The sequence below is a fragment of the Clytia hemisphaerica genome, unplaced genomic scaffold, assembly GCF_902728285.1.
Source record: "Clytia hemisphaerica strain Z4C2 unplaced genomic scaffold, Clytia hemisphaerica genome assembly, whole genome shotgun sequence".
Taxonomy (NCBI): domain Eukaryota; kingdom Metazoa; phylum Cnidaria; class Hydrozoa; order Leptothecata; family Clytiidae; genus Clytia; species Clytia hemisphaerica.
In genome coordinates this window covers 64,858-80,043 of record NW_027103871.1, presented here as the reverse complement: position 1 = coordinate 80,043, position 15,186 = coordinate 64,858, and the positions used below count along the sequence as shown (strand labels likewise).

The following is a 15,186-nucleotide window of genomic DNA, read 5'->3' as shown; positions in this document are numbered from 1 at the left end:
TCACATGCACGTAAAGTTTTACTTAAGACCTTACGGAAAATCGTTCGTAAGGCTGTCTTTTGGGAATTTCCCCGACATTATGTAGATTTTTGGTTGATTAAGAGGGTCTTAAGTGACTTTTTCTTCCGTTCAAAACTTTTTGAACGCAAGCAAACTCTACTTAATAAGGCCTTAAAACACTACGTAAGCTTAGGGAAAGTCCCACCCTTCAAGGTGTTAAGTAAAATTTTACGTACATGTGAAAAAAGCTATAGAATACGCAGGTCGCGTATTATGGTACCCTAAATTTTGGGGAACCTTCTTCAATTTTCTTGAAAAGGTTCAGAAATCCAATAACTGTATTAACCTCTAGCCGTTCAAATTTTTTATTCAAATTTAATGAAATTTATAGATCTTTCATATAACTCTCGGACGGGAATAGTATACACGAAACACATCTTCTATATCAAAAATATCAGACGGGATGGGCACTGTATAAAGGGAAGGCGTTACGGCGGCAGCTTAAACTCGATGTTTTCTCAAAGCATTTTTTCTGATATTTTACTGAATGATAATCAGTCAAGTTTTATTCTCTTCAAACTTTAAACTAAATACCAGTACCATTATCCGATACATAAGAATTTTCTGCAGGTTTGTTTCGATCTTTGTTCTTATTTAGACGGTCGACTTTCTTACATTTGTTGTAAGGGACGGAAGAATTGGCGACTTGTCAAAAATACGGAGGGAAAAAGCAGACCATGTAGATGAGGGCTTAGATTTACATTTCGCTTATTTAAAAATGGTCGAATTTTCTTTACTTCATAGATATCGAACTACAGTGAAAACATAAGAAATATGACCATTTTTAACGAGACGATATTTTTGGGAACTGGGGACAATAACATACTGAAGATGAGCATCGAGTTGGGTTGCAATGATCCTTTGCGCGAGGCGAAAGATACGCTGTGCATTGTTAATGAGGTAATTTAATTTCATCAATACCTTAAACTTTTAAAGGGGACATCGCAGAATATAGTCTGTTTGCCACTTCGCATCAATTTAGACAGAATATAGTCTGTTTGTCACTTCGCATCAATTTAGACAGAATATAGTCTGTTTGTCACTTTGCATCAAGTTAGACAGAATATAGTCTGTTTGTCACTACGCATCAATTTAGACAGAATATAGTCTGTTTGCCACTGCGCATCAATTTAGACAGAATATAGTCTGTTTGTCACTGCGCATCAATTTAGACAGAATATAGTCTGTTTGTCACTTCGCATCAATTTAGACAGAATATAGTCTGTTTGCCACTGCGCATCAATTTAGACAGAATATAGTCTGTTTGCCACTACGCATCAATTTAGACAGAATATAGTCTGTTTGCATGCGCATCAATTTAACAGAATATAGTCTGTTGGTCACTGCGCATCAATTTAAACAGAAATAGTTTGTCACTACGTACAATTTAGAGTATAGTCTGTTTGTCACGACGCATCAATTTAGACAGAATATAGTCTGTTTGTCCACGCGCATCAATTTAGACAGAATATAGTCTGTTTTTGTCACTGCGCATCATTTAGACAGAATATAGTCTGTTTGTCACTACGCATCAATTTAGACAGATATATAGTCTGTTTGTCACTACTACGCATCATCAATTTAGACAGAATATAGTCTGTTTTGCCATACGCATCAATTTTAGACAGAATATAGTCTGTTTGTCCACTACGCATCAATTTAGACAGAATATAGTCTGTTTGCCACTAACGCATCAATTTAGACAGAATATAGTCTTTTGTCACTACGCATCAATTTAGACAGAATATAGTCGGTTTGCCACTACGCATCAATTTAGACAGAATATAGTCTGTTTGCCACTACGCATCAATTTAGACAGATATAGTCTTTTCCACTGCGCATCAATTTAGACAGAATATAGTCTGTTTGCATGCGCATCAATTTAGACAGAATATAGTCTGTTTGTCACTACGCATCAATTTAGACAGAATATAGTCTGTTTGCCACTACGCATCAATTTAAAGCAGAAATATAGTCTGTTTGCCACTACGCATCAATTTAGACAGATATAGTCTGTTTGCCACTACGCATCAATTTAGACAGAATATAGTCTGTTTGTGCCACTACGCATCAATTTAGACAGAATATAGTCTGTTTGCCACTCGCATCAATTAGACAGAATATTCTGTTTGCCACGCATCATTTAGACAAAATATAGCTGTTTGCACTACGCATCAATTTAGACAGAATATAGTCTGTTTGTCACTGCGCATCAATTTAGACAGAATATAGTCTGTTTTTGTCACTACGCATCAATTTAGACAGAATATAGTCTGTTTGTCCACTACGCATCAATTTAGACAGAATATAGTCTGTTTGCCACTACGCATCAATTTAGACAGAATATAGTCTGTTTGTCCACTACGCATCAATTTAGACAGAATATAGTCGGTTTTGCCACTACGCATCAATTTAGACAGAATATAGTCTGTTTGCCACTGCGCATCATTTAGACAGAATATAGTCTGTTGCATGTCAACAGAATATAGTCTGTTTGTCACTACAGCATTAGTACAGAGCATCAATTTAGACAGAATATTTGCCACTACGCATCAATTTAGACAGAATATAGTCTGTTTGCCACTACGCATCATTTAGACAGAATATAGTCTGTTGCCACTCGCATCAATTTAGACAGAATATAGTCTGTTTGTCACTCGCATCAATTAGACAGCTGTCACAGATATAGTCTGTTTGCCACTCGCATCAATTTAGACAGAATATAGTCTGTTTGCCACTACGCATCAATTTAGACAGCATCAATTTAGACAGAATATAGTCTGTTTGCACTACGCATCAATTTAGACAGAATATAGTCTGTTTGCCACTACGCATCAATTTAGACAGAATATAGTCTGTTTGCCACTACGCATCAATTTAGACAGAATATAGTCTGTTTGCCACTACGCATCAATTTAGACGAATATAGTCTGTTTGCCACTGCGCATCAATTTAGACAGAATATAGTCTGTTTGTCACTACGCATCAATTTAGACAGAATATAGTCTGTTTGCCACTACGCATCAATTTAGACAGAATATAGTCTGTTTGTCACTACGCATCAATTTAGACAGAATATAGTCTGTTTGCCACTGCGCATCAATTTAGACAGAATATAGTCTGTTTGTCACTACGCATCAATTTAGACAGAATATAGTCTGTTTGTCACTACGCATCAATTTAGACAGAATATAGTCTGTTTGCCACTACGCATCAATTTAGACAGAATATAGTCTGTTTGCCACTACGCATTAATTTAGACAGAATATAGTCTGTTTTGCACTGCGCATCAATTTAGACAGAATATAGTCTGTTTGTCACTACGCATCAATTTAGACAGAATATAGTCTGTTTGCCACTACGCATCAATTTAGACAGAATATAGTCTGTTTGCCACTGCGCATCAATTTAGACAGAATATAGTCTGTTTGCCACTACGCATCAATTTAGACAGAATATAGTCTGTTTGCCACTACGCATCAATTTAGACAGAATATAGTCTGTTTGCCACTGCGCATCAATTTAGACAGAATATAATCTGTTTGTCACTACGCATCAATTTAGACAGAATATAGTCTGTTTGCCACTACGCATCAATTTAGACAGAATATAGTCTGTTTGCCACTACGCATCAATTTAGACAGAATATAGTCTGTTTGCCACTACGCATCAAATTAGACAGAATATAGTCTGTTTGTCAGTGCGCATCAATTTAGACAGAATATAATCTGTTTGTCACTACGCATCAATTTAGACAGAATATAGTCTGTTTGCCACTACGCATCAATTTAGACAGAATATAGTCTGTTTGCCACTACGCATCAATTTAGACAGAATATAGTCTGTTTGCCACTACGCATCAATTTAGACAGAATATAGTCTGTTTGCCACTACGCATCAATTTAGACAGAATATAGTCTGTTTGCCACTGCGCATCAATTTAGACAGAATATAGTCTGTTTGTCACTTCGCATCAATTTAGACAGAATATAGTCTGTTTGTCACTACGCATCAATTTAGACAGAATATAGTCTGTTTGCCACTACGCATCAATTTAGACAGAATATAGTCTGTTTGCCACTACGCATCAATTTAGACAGAATATAGTCTGTTTGCCACTACGCATCAATTTAGACAGAATATAGTCTGTTTGCCACTGCGCATCAATTAGACAGAATATAGTCTGTTTGTCACTTCGCATCAATTTAGACAGAATATAGTCTGTTTGTCACTACGCATCAATTTAGACAGAATATAGTCTGTTTGTCACTACGCATCAATTTAGACAGAATATAGTCTGTTTGTCACTACGCATCAATTTAGACAGAATATAGTCTGTTTGTCACTACGCATCAATTTAGACAGAATATAATCTGTTTGTCACTACGCATCAATTTAGACAGAATATAGTCTGTTTGCCACTACGCATCAATTTAGACAGAATATAGTCTGTTTGCCACTACGCATCAATTTAGACAGAATATAGTCTGTTTGCCACTACGCATCAATTTAGACAGAATATAGTCTGTTTGTCACTACGCATCAATTTAGACAGAATATAGTCTGTTTGTCACTACGCATCAATTTAGACAGAATATAGTCTGTTTGTCACTACGCATCAATTTAGACAGAATATAGTCTGTTTGCCACTGCACATCAATTTAGACAGTATATAGTCTGTTTGTCACTGCGCATCAATTTAGACAGAATATAGTCTGTTTGTCACTACGCATCAATTTAGACAGAATATAGTCTGTTTGTCACTACGCATCAATTTAGACAGAATATAGTCTGTTTGCCGCTGCGCATCAATTTAGACAGAATATAGTCTGTTTGTCACTGCGCATCAATTTAGACAGAATATAGTCTGTTTGCCACTGCGCATCAATTTAGACAGAAACTAGTCTGTTTGTCACTGCGCATCAATTTAGACAGAATATAGTCTGTTTGTCACTACGCATCAATTTAGACAGAATATAGTCTGTTTGCCACTACGCATCAATTTAGACAGAATATAGTCTGTTTGTCACTGCGCATCAATTTAGACAGAATATAGTCTGTTTGTCACTGCGCATCAATTTAGACAGAATATAGTCTGTTTGCCACTGCGCATCAATTTAGACAGAATATAGTCTGTTTGTCAGTGCGCATCAATTTAGACAGAATATAGTCTGTTTGCCACTGCGCATCAATTTAGACAGAATATAGTCTGTTTGTCACTGCGCATCAATTTAGACAGAATATAGTCTGTTTGCCGCTGCGCATCAATTTAGACAGAATATAGTCTGTTTGTCACTGCGCATCAATTTAGACAGAATATAGTCTGTTTGCCACTGCGCATCAATTTAGACAGAATATAGTCTGTTTGTCACTACGCATCAATTTAGACAGAATATAGTCTGTTTGTCACTACGCATCAATTTAGACAGAATATAGTCTGTTTGTCACTACGCATCAATTTAGACAGAATATAGTCTGTTTGCCACTGCGCATCAATTTAGACAGAATATAGTCTGTTTGCCACTGCGCATCAATTTAGACAGAATATAGTCTGTTTGTCACTTCGCATCAATTTAGACAGAATATAGTCTGTTTGTCACTACGCATCAATTTAGACAGAATATAGTCTGTTTGTCACTGCGCATCAATTTAGACAGAATATAGTCTGTTTGCCACTGCGCATCAATTTAGACAGAATATAGTCTGTTTGCCACTACGCATCAATTTAGACAGAATATAGTCTGTTTGTCACTACGCATCAATTTAGACAGAATATAGTCTGTTGTCACTACGCATCAATTAGACAGAATATAGTCTGTTTGCCACTACGCATCAATTTAGACAGAATATAGTCTGTTTGTCACTGCGCATCAATTTAGACAGAATATAGTCTGTTGTATAGACAGTAAAAACTACCGGCAAACACCCTATGTTTTTGAATGTTGCTGTTTAAAAAATTTCAAACGAGTATTATTATATACCCTTAGGTTCCAAATAACCTTATTATGACCCCCTCCCCGTTTATTAACTTGTAAGAATTTTTTCAGCTTTCAAAGAGAAGGTCCCTTATTCTGCTCTAAACAGCCTGATTTTAGCCTATATTTACCTTATTTTGGGGTTTTCGCAAGTACAATTTCCAACCCCCCCTGTTTATTAAAATTTTGAAAATTTTCCAACCCCCTCCTTTTTTTTTTGAAACCTAAGAGTAATACCTCGCCTAAAGGCTCGTGAAAATAAAGAATAAAAATAAAAGAATTCGAGAAATAAATCTCATATTGCACTCTGCACTATGCGATAACTACATACGTATCCTCACTTCTGAACATCCGGAGTAAACTTTTGGCTAACTACCTTTTCATTAATATAATAAAGCCCTGAGTACATACAGTGAAGTGGACTCGGAAAAATTAGTTTCTGAATTTTAACCTTCAAAGTGCTAGGAATCTAGGTATGAGTTCACCAAGGAGGATTGTCTTCACACTAGATGGGCCCTTAAAAAAGGGTGGGATGACACATTCCGACAAATGAAGAAGATGGGGAGGGGGGGTCAGAAATTTTAATGAAAAAGGGGGGGGGTAGCAAGGAGGATTACATATATATTGTAGTTTTAAGCACTATTATGAAATTTGGTCTTCATGAAAGGAAGTTTTCTGTTAGAGTGGTCTGAGCCAAAAAAGAAGAACGAATTTTATTATTTCGCTTTCTCTCTCTAAAGATATTTCACATATATTTGTTAGCTATTTTTGTCCAAAATCCTTGGGGAAAAGGCATTTTTAAAGGTTGGGCGATGCCAAGAGGGGGGGGTCAGACCCCTTTCCGCACTATGCTTCAAACTTAACTAGTTTTCTGAATTTGTTGCGTTGATGTTCTTACAGATACGGGCTTTTACGGAGATCACTTCCCCCCAACTCTTAAACAGTCTCCTAGCACTTTATGGGTTAATCTGTGTTTTTATCATTACTATTAAAAGCTGGGCTGATTTAAGAGCTGATTCTTATATTGGAAGTGAATTCTAGTTCGAGCATAACATCATCTAATATACAGGGTCAAGATGACGTCATCAGTGGTCTGGCAACAGATCCAATTTACAAAGAAAGCATGTGTAGTCTTTCGGCTGACGGCACTTTGTATACAATCAACGTCCAAACCAAAAGTGGCACCAATAAAACATCGGTCAAGGTACGTGACGTCATGGATAGCTGGATGTAAAAATGGTAACTTTTCCCTAAAAGGCGGATACTTTTCTTATATAGGCTTCCTTTTTTTCTGATTTTGCTGATTGTCAGCAACATTGAGAGAAGACTGCTTTCCCAAACAGACTACCCTAAAACTACCTTGTGATATTAACAGGCTAGGAGCGTTCCTCCTTAACCCTGTCCAGACCGCGTTTTTTACGCTTTACGTCATAAGTAGGGGAAAATTCTTTAGCAAATTGCACTAATTGATACCTATTGAGTAGATTGTTCTTCTATTAGAATGTTGTCTTATTAGTTATTTTATTTTTTATGTTACCCTTGTTTTTCGTTCAGGGGAATGGGTCTTGTGTTTGTTATCACCCATGCAAAGAATATACTTTTATTGGATGCAAAGATGGAAGGTTTGTTCTACCATAGTCATTATAAAAATCCCCGGTCTGGAAGGCTTTTGTTTCCTTGTATTATTAACCGTTAGCGCTTGCGTATCTTAAATTGATTTGTTTTGCAAAGTTTTTGATCATGTGATTATAAAATTAACCAATCCCAAGTGTCAAAAAAGGTAACGTAATCAAAAAGTATGCAAATCTCAACTTGCCTTTTGATTTACAACAAAGGAATGGTTGACAATAAAGCTAAAACAATACATTACCACATTCACCAGACCAGAGTTTTGGGACCTACCCCGGTGGAGGTCCTATAAATTAACCTATGTTTGTTCGTCCGTCCGTTCGTTCGTTCGTCCGTTCGTCTGTTACCAACTTTTCTCAGGATTGAATCATAGGAATCTTTTGATTTTTGGTATAAAGGTGCAAAATGGTAGTGGCCAAAATGTGACGGAGCCCGATTTTCGAAAAAAAATTTTGGGGGGCAAATTTGGGCCAAAAAACGGCTAAAAAACGGGTTTTTTGTACTTTTGGATCATTAATTTTTTCTGATTTTTCGCATGAAAGTACCATCATAGGTAAAAGATGGCCGAAGCAGATTTTTGCAAAAAAATTTTGTTGGCTCAAAAAACGCATGTTTATCTATAAGAATCACTATTAATAAGCATACATCAATGTTCTTAGTCAAATTAATCAATTTTTTTATGAGATAGATGTTTTTTTTTGCTCATGAGGGCTTACTTTTGAAGAATATGTGTGTTTAGACATGAAATTTTGGTTGCTTGGCGTGTTTTTATAGAAAAACTGGCCAAATTCGATATTTTTTATAAGAACATTATCAATTACTTAGGTATTAGCTTTTCTCGAGATTGGCTCTTTTATTCTTTATGATTTTTTGCAGAAGGATGCATAATTATAAACCCTCGACTGTGACGGAGCCCGATTTTTGAAAAAAAATGTTTTTGGGCAAATAATTTGGGCCAAAAAAAGGCTAAAAAAGGGTTTTTTGGACTTTGTGAAATATTGGATTATTGTTTTTTTCTGATTTTTTGCATGAAAGTAGGTAAAAGATGACTCAAGCAGATTTTTGTAAAAAAATAATTTTTTAGCTCAAAAAACGCATGTTTAGCTATAAGAATCACTATTAATAAGGATACATCAATATTCTTAGCCAAATTATTCAATTTTTTGATGAGATATATGTTTTTTTTGCTAACGAAGTCTTGAATATGAAAGAATATTTCAAGGGCATGAAGTTTTGGTTTCTAAACGTTTTTTTATAAGAAATAAACGGCTAATTTTAATAGATCGTCACTATTTGTGTTCTGAATGATTGTTTAACGGTCATGCTCACGTATATATCAATTATATGTGTTAAATACATAACCAGGTAGGTCCATAAAAGTATCACTTGTTTTAATAGCTTTGGTTCTACTCTCTACTTCAACTACAATCATTCAGACTTATTTTCCACCTTCCCTACTCTTTCGTGTGCCATAAACAACCCTATTTCCCTCTAAATCCCTCGAGCGTTTTCGGCTAACATTCCTGGTTAAAAGTCTGATCAGTTAGTAATTGCCGATTTCAAGTGGAGTACTTTTCACAATCGGTAAAAAAATATCAATCCTCTTTAGCTGGAGTTGTCAGCTGGTCATGGCTTCATGAAGATAATATCTTCTACCTCTTCAATTTAGCATTCATTTGTTGGCCTCTGTGACTGGTGTTTTGGTTGATAAATTCAAAGATGTTTATACCTCAATCACTTGTATACAGCTGTCATGTGGTAAGTACTAGTAAGTTTGTGTATGTGTGTTTTCATGCGAGGGAGACGGTTAGCCTTCTGATTTGTTTACATCCTTACTGAAGGAGGACGACGGTAAACAAACACTTTTACCGTCCTCGATTTTGTGGGTCAAAACTGCGGGTTTTTCATATCGCTTCAGTCACTCAAATGTCAATTGAATAACAAACCTGGTCTCGAAGTCGGGCTGTCTTTTTTTCGAGGTTGAGACCCAGTCGTTTTGATCACATTGTTGAATTGGTTGAGAACTAAACTCTCGTATTACTTGCTACGTTCAGCTGTCCTGTGCTTACGTGGTTCGAGAACTGTTAGAAAATTGAACATTGATATAATAATAACTAGGTCAGCGTGTTTCAAACACACTGTTGGCGATCGCTTATTTCCGACAAAATCATTGGAGAAAGAACCTTCTGTAGTGTTCACTAAGAAAAGAATTTTCACTTTGTCCAATTTTTTAGTTTAGTCGTAGAAGGGCAAGGTTTGCTACTTTACACCCTGCGATGCGGATCTGTCTCTGTTAATTATGGCAAGATTAGAACAGCTAGACGAAATTATAAAGTCGAGTTAAATGGTCGAGTGAACCTTACCTCTTTAAAAGCTACTTTATCGTTGTTTTGTTACTGAGACCATGCAATTTCAAATCAGGACACTTATTTTACTATCAAAATCGTTGTAGTAAAAAACAAAATGTTTACGCATGCGTTTTAAAACAGCTGTGAAATTATTGTCTCGCTTTAAGCAAATCAATTTAACAGCTCTAAGCATAATGTAGCATAATGAACATGGGTAAATGAGACGAACATTGAAATGATAGGGGAATGACGTCATAAACAATACAAAAGTGATGAATACAATAGACTACTTAAGGCTGTTATACATTTGAGGATTGTGCAAGGGCCCGAAGGGCCCGCAGTGCAATCCCGATTTTATGAATTGAAATCGAAGCCAACGATCTGATATGGGTACGCCCTACTCGCAGTTATGAATGAAGGTCATAATTTCAACTTAGGATACAAACAAAAAATAACACAATATATATTTAACTTGATAAGAACACAATATATTTGCCAGGACCTCCGTTAACTGGCTCAAAAAACTAGTGACAAATAAAATACAAGGTTAACCAAAACTATTAAAACCGCCACGACCACGTCCACCACGGCCACGGCCACCTGAAAGAAAATAGTAAATCGAGAATATTACATCTTTTAAGATTTAGGGAGGAGAGGGTGGGCATATCAGATCGTTGGCTTCGATTTCAATTCATAAAATCGGGATTGCACTGCGGGCCCTTCGGGCCCTTGCACAATCCTCAATTTCATATCATTGAAATCTCCGCCCAATCTGATATGGGTACGCCCTACTCTTATTATGACTGAAGGTCATAATTTCAACTCCCTTTGTTTGAAGCTCTTATATATTGCTCCCTGGAACTTACTTCCCTGAAGCGAAAAGGATTTGTTATAGAACTTCTGGAACGTACTTTCGTTTGACCAATAAGCTGTCTTCATTACATCCTCTACGGATGCCCCCTTCAATACCGCTTTTGATGTAGATGCAGACCTGGTAGAATGACCCTTAAAAACACTCGAATCGATACCTGCATCTCCTATGACTGTCTTGAGCCACCTAGATATTGTACTAACTGCCACTGCTTTGTGCGGTTTGACTGTGGCAATGAGTAGTTTTGTCTCTGACCCCCTGATAGCTTTAGTCATCTCTAAGTACTCCTCAATTGTTTTACACACACATAAACTCAGAACCTCATCAAAAGCATAGAAGGTCACCTCTTGATGAGGATGCCCTGGTTTCTGAACCTTAGTAGGTTGTGGCAGGGTGAACCTATGGAACTTGTTCGTCTTAACCGCAAACTGTAAATCAAGCTGATGCATTTCGGATGCCCTGGATGCTGACGTCAAGGCCAACAGCATTGATAACTTATGAGTGAGATTACTCAAATCACCCTTCACGGGCAACTTCTCCAAATAATTTAACACCTTATCCACATCCCACATGAAAGCGTACTTTGGCATTGGCGGTCTCTCGTTGTACATCCCTTTGAGCAACGAAGATACCCGAGGATGATCACCAACTTTACATCCCTCAACTGTACCATGGAACGCAGATATAGCTGATCTGTAGCCTGCTATAGTATTGTACTGAATGCCTGTTCTAAATTGTTCGGTCAAAAACTGAAGGATTGCCGCTAAAGAACTTCTAAAGGGATCAATCTTCCTCTCACTACACCAGCCACAAAACTTTCTCCAGGCCGATTCATAATGAGACCTTGTTCCCTTTCTTCTGGCTTGCAGGATAAGACTTGCAGATTCTTCAGAAATTCCCTCTGATAACAAATTTTTCCTGATACTGTCCATGCCACCAATTGTAGCGAGTTGTTTAGCACTAGAGGATGACATTCCCCTTTCTGGTTTTTCAACAACCCCTGAAACTTTGGGAGTAGAATTGGATTTGCCACTGACATCTGCAGAAGACAAGGGTACCAAGGCTGAGATTGCCAGGCTGGAGTTATTATCAACAGATCTGCTTGCTCCAACATTACCTTCCTTAATACCCTTCCTATCAGGGAGAAAGGAGGAAAAGCATAACCCTTTATGCTGGACCAGTTCTGTTGAAAGGCGTCTGTTCCCTGACTCTTGAAATCTGTCCTCCAAGAGAAGAATCTCTCCAACTGGGTTGTCACTCTTGACGCAAACAGATCGACCTCTGGTCGCCCCTTTTTCCAACATAACTTCTGGAAGACCCCTGGATTCAGCTTCCAGTCGCTCCTGTCTAGCCGCCTGGACTCTTTGTCGGCCAGTCCATTCAGTTTCCCCGGGAGGTACTCTACAGTAATTGTGATCTCCCTCTCTAACAGAAAGCTCCACAACTCCTTCGCTATCTGAGACATCTCCCAATTGGTTGTGCCCCCCATCTTTAGTATGTATGACAGTGCAGCAATGTTGTCCATCTGAAGATGGACAGCTGTTGGGTGTAAGTTTTCTGCAAAAATCAATGTCGCCATGTATGCCCCTTTCAACTCTAGAATGTTGATATGCTTCTGAGTCTCCTCCTCTGACCAAAGTCCCCCAACTGCTTGGCCCTGGCACACTGCCCCCCAACCTGTTTTGGAGGCATCCGACTGAATGGTCATTTGGGGTGGTTCCTGCAATAAGCTTCTTCCGTTCACCTTCCCTAGATTTCTGATCCACCAGTTTAGTTCCTCCTTTGCCCCCTGACTCAAAGGAACTAACTGCTCGTAAGACATTCCCTTGGAAAGACCCTGGATCACTTGACGCTGAGTCTCTCTGTACCTCAAAGGAGCTTGAAGCACAGCCATTGAAGTTGATGAGAAAATTCCCACTATCTTTGCCAGTTTCCTGAGAGAGACCATTGACTCGAAGAGAAGGGACTGGCACTGTTCTGCTATTTTCTGAACCTTTCCTGATGTGAGGGATACTTTTAATTGGACTGAATCGATTTCGAAGCCCAGGAACTCTATCTTTTGACATGGGCCCAACACAGATTTCTTGAAATTCACTACAAACCCTAGGTTTCTGAGAAGATAAATCAAAGTATCTCTCAACATCTCTAGCTCTTCCCTGGACTGAGCCATTATTAAGATGTCGTCCAGATATATTATCACTCTCCCATTCAATCTCCGAATGATTGTAATTGGCACTTTCATCAGCTTGGTGAAAACATAAGGGGCTGGAGCCAGCCCAAAACATAGGCATAAAAATTGATAAAACCTCTCTTTCCATTCGAAGCATACATAATTCTGCGATTCCTTGCGCAATGGGACTACAAAGTATGCGTCCTTGAGATCTACTTTGCACATGAAATCCCCTCTCACCAAAATATCCTTCAACATATACAGACCTTCCATTTTGAAGTGGTTCAAGGCAATGTGAGAGTTGACTTTTTTCAGATTTATCACAGGTCTCTGCCCTGAGTCTTTTTTCTCTACCAGAAAAATTGAGCTGAAGTATCTGCCCTGGCTTGATTGCACCTCCTTTATAGCCCCCTTCTCTCTCAAGGTCTCTATCTCTAAATCTACAAGACCTACCTTCTCCTTGCTCATTGGTATAGGATTTGGCACTTTCGTTTGCTGAGGCTTGGTTAAAAATGGTACCTGGTAACCTAACACTGTATCCAGGATAAACCGATCGCTGGAAATTAATTCCCAGTTCTTCAGGAAGAACCTTAACCTCCCTGCAAGTGGAAAATTCCCCCCTAGATCTGGGCTCAGCAAGGACTCCACCATTGGGTGCACCCTGGAAAAGTCCTTTAAAACTGGAAGATTTACAGAAGGCAAAGGAAAACTTTCTCTTACCCCTGAAGTTGTTGTTGTTGTTGAAATTGCCCCTTGATGGAAATCTGGGCCAGAAGGAAGATGGTCGTTGTTGAAAGCCTGAACTCTGCCCTCTACCACCACGGCTGGAAAAGCTGGGGCGAGGGCCCTTCTGAAAGGGCTTCTGCTTTGCTGGAGTATTTGGGGACATCAAGCCCTTTAACACCTCCTTTGTCTTCTTCTTTGTCTTTGCCGAGCGACACAGCTCCTCCTCAAATTTGTTTCCAAAGAGGCTATTGGAATCGTTATCAGAGATGGTCTTCTCCCAATCAGATAACATGGACTTGGCAGTTTTGTTATCTGTGATTAAAGTATCTAATATCATAAAACGTCTGTAGTAGGAAGTCCTCTGGATGGCCTGACCAACCAGGGTTACAACAGTGTCAAGGGTTTTAACCACGTCCTCGAGACGTTGAAGTTCCTCTTGCGTTGCCTCCTTTTCTTCACCAGTCAAATCCTGGTCTTCCCTTTTCTTTGTTTCTCTCTCCTCATTTACTGCTACCCAAAGGTGGGACACCGGTCCAAGTATTGATCGTATCGAATGTTGAACATTGACTAGAAAGGAGTCTAGTCTCGTTATCCGTGGCTTAAATACTGACTCATTGACCAAGTCCTTGATATACAAGTCCATTTCAGGAGGTTTTGGTGCATTCTTTGGAATCGGTACAAGGTCAAGGATCTTCTCCTTAATGACCTTATCACTAAAGTGTTTCGTGGAGTACTTCTTCAAATGAGCCAAAAGCTCTTCTGGCAGCTCCAAATTTTCCTCATCGTCCTCATCTAATTCGCACCTAGAGACTTTCTCCTGGGGCGCTTCCTCCTCAGTTGCCACGTTCGATGGCCGTTTGGCACCCGCTCTAAATGAAAAACGGGAAAATACCTTACTAAACATTGTACCAGTCTATCTCCTCATTTCATGAAAACAAGAACTTAGTGACCTAATCACTATTCTGTTCCAGCACTCTAGCCTCTGCCTAACAGGGCAATGAGTATAGCTTCTGGCTTTAACCTCCGCCTAGCAGGGTATAGCTCTTGCACCTCGATACTGTAACCTTCTCCTGCCTGGCCAGAGAGATGACTATTATGAGAAAATACTTGTATTTCACATGAAAATATCGAGTGCATTTACGTAACTGTATGTCGAGGAAGTAATGATTGCAAAATAAGTCATAAAACACTAAAAAACCACAAGATATTTGTGGATTTTTTCTATAAACAAATTACTTACTGATTCAATACGTCTGACATACTTCGCGAGTAGAACTAAAAAGGGAGTTGAAATTATGACCTTCAGTCATAATAAGAGTAGGGCGTACCCATATCAGATTGGGCGGAGATTTCAATGATATGAAATTTATTTGATCTGCAAATTTTGCCATTATTAGTCAGTACATA

General features: G+C 38.4%; 2 protein-coding genes across 3 annotated transcripts in view; one reads left to right on the top strand and one right to left on the bottom strand.

The window, feature by feature from the left end:
* Window positions 1-15,186, top strand: part of LOC136808322 (echinoderm microtubule-associated protein-like 4) — a 56,002-nt gene that overhangs the window by 14,927 nt on the left and 25,889 nt on the right. For both annotated transcript variants that reach the window (XM_067064856.1, XM_067064855.1), the window contains 4 exons: window positions 805-960; window positions 7,105-7,239; window positions 7,590-7,657; window positions 9,334-9,422. In XM_067064856.1, the coding sequence (XP_066920957.1) occupies window positions 805-960; window positions 7,105-7,239; window positions 7,590-7,657; window positions 9,334-9,422 (448 nt within the window). The remainder of the gene's footprint in view (window positions 1-804; window positions 961-7,104; window positions 7,240-7,589; window positions 7,658-9,333; window positions 9,423-15,186) is intronic.
* Window positions 10,510-14,852, bottom strand: LOC136808321 (uncharacterized). The gene is made up of 2 exons (XM_067064854.1): window positions 13,774-14,852; window positions 10,510-10,612 (listed from the first exon to the last, which is right to left on the bottom strand). The coding sequence occupies exons 1-2, from the start codon at window positions 14,681-14,683 to the stop codon at window positions 10,560-10,562; spliced, it is 963 nt and encodes a 320-aa protein (XP_066920955.1). The 5' UTR covers window positions 14,684-14,852; the 3' UTR covers window positions 10,510-10,559.

Coding starts and splice junctions, on each gene's coding strand:
- LOC136808321 (XM_067064854.1), bottom strand. CDS start 14,683: ATGTTTAGTAAGGTATTTTCCCGTTTTTCATTTAGAGCGGGTGCCAAA. Junction 10,613..13,773: donor CAACAACAACAACTTCAGGG/GTAAGAGAAAGT, acceptor ATTTTCTTTCAG/GTGGCCGTGGCCGTGGTGGA.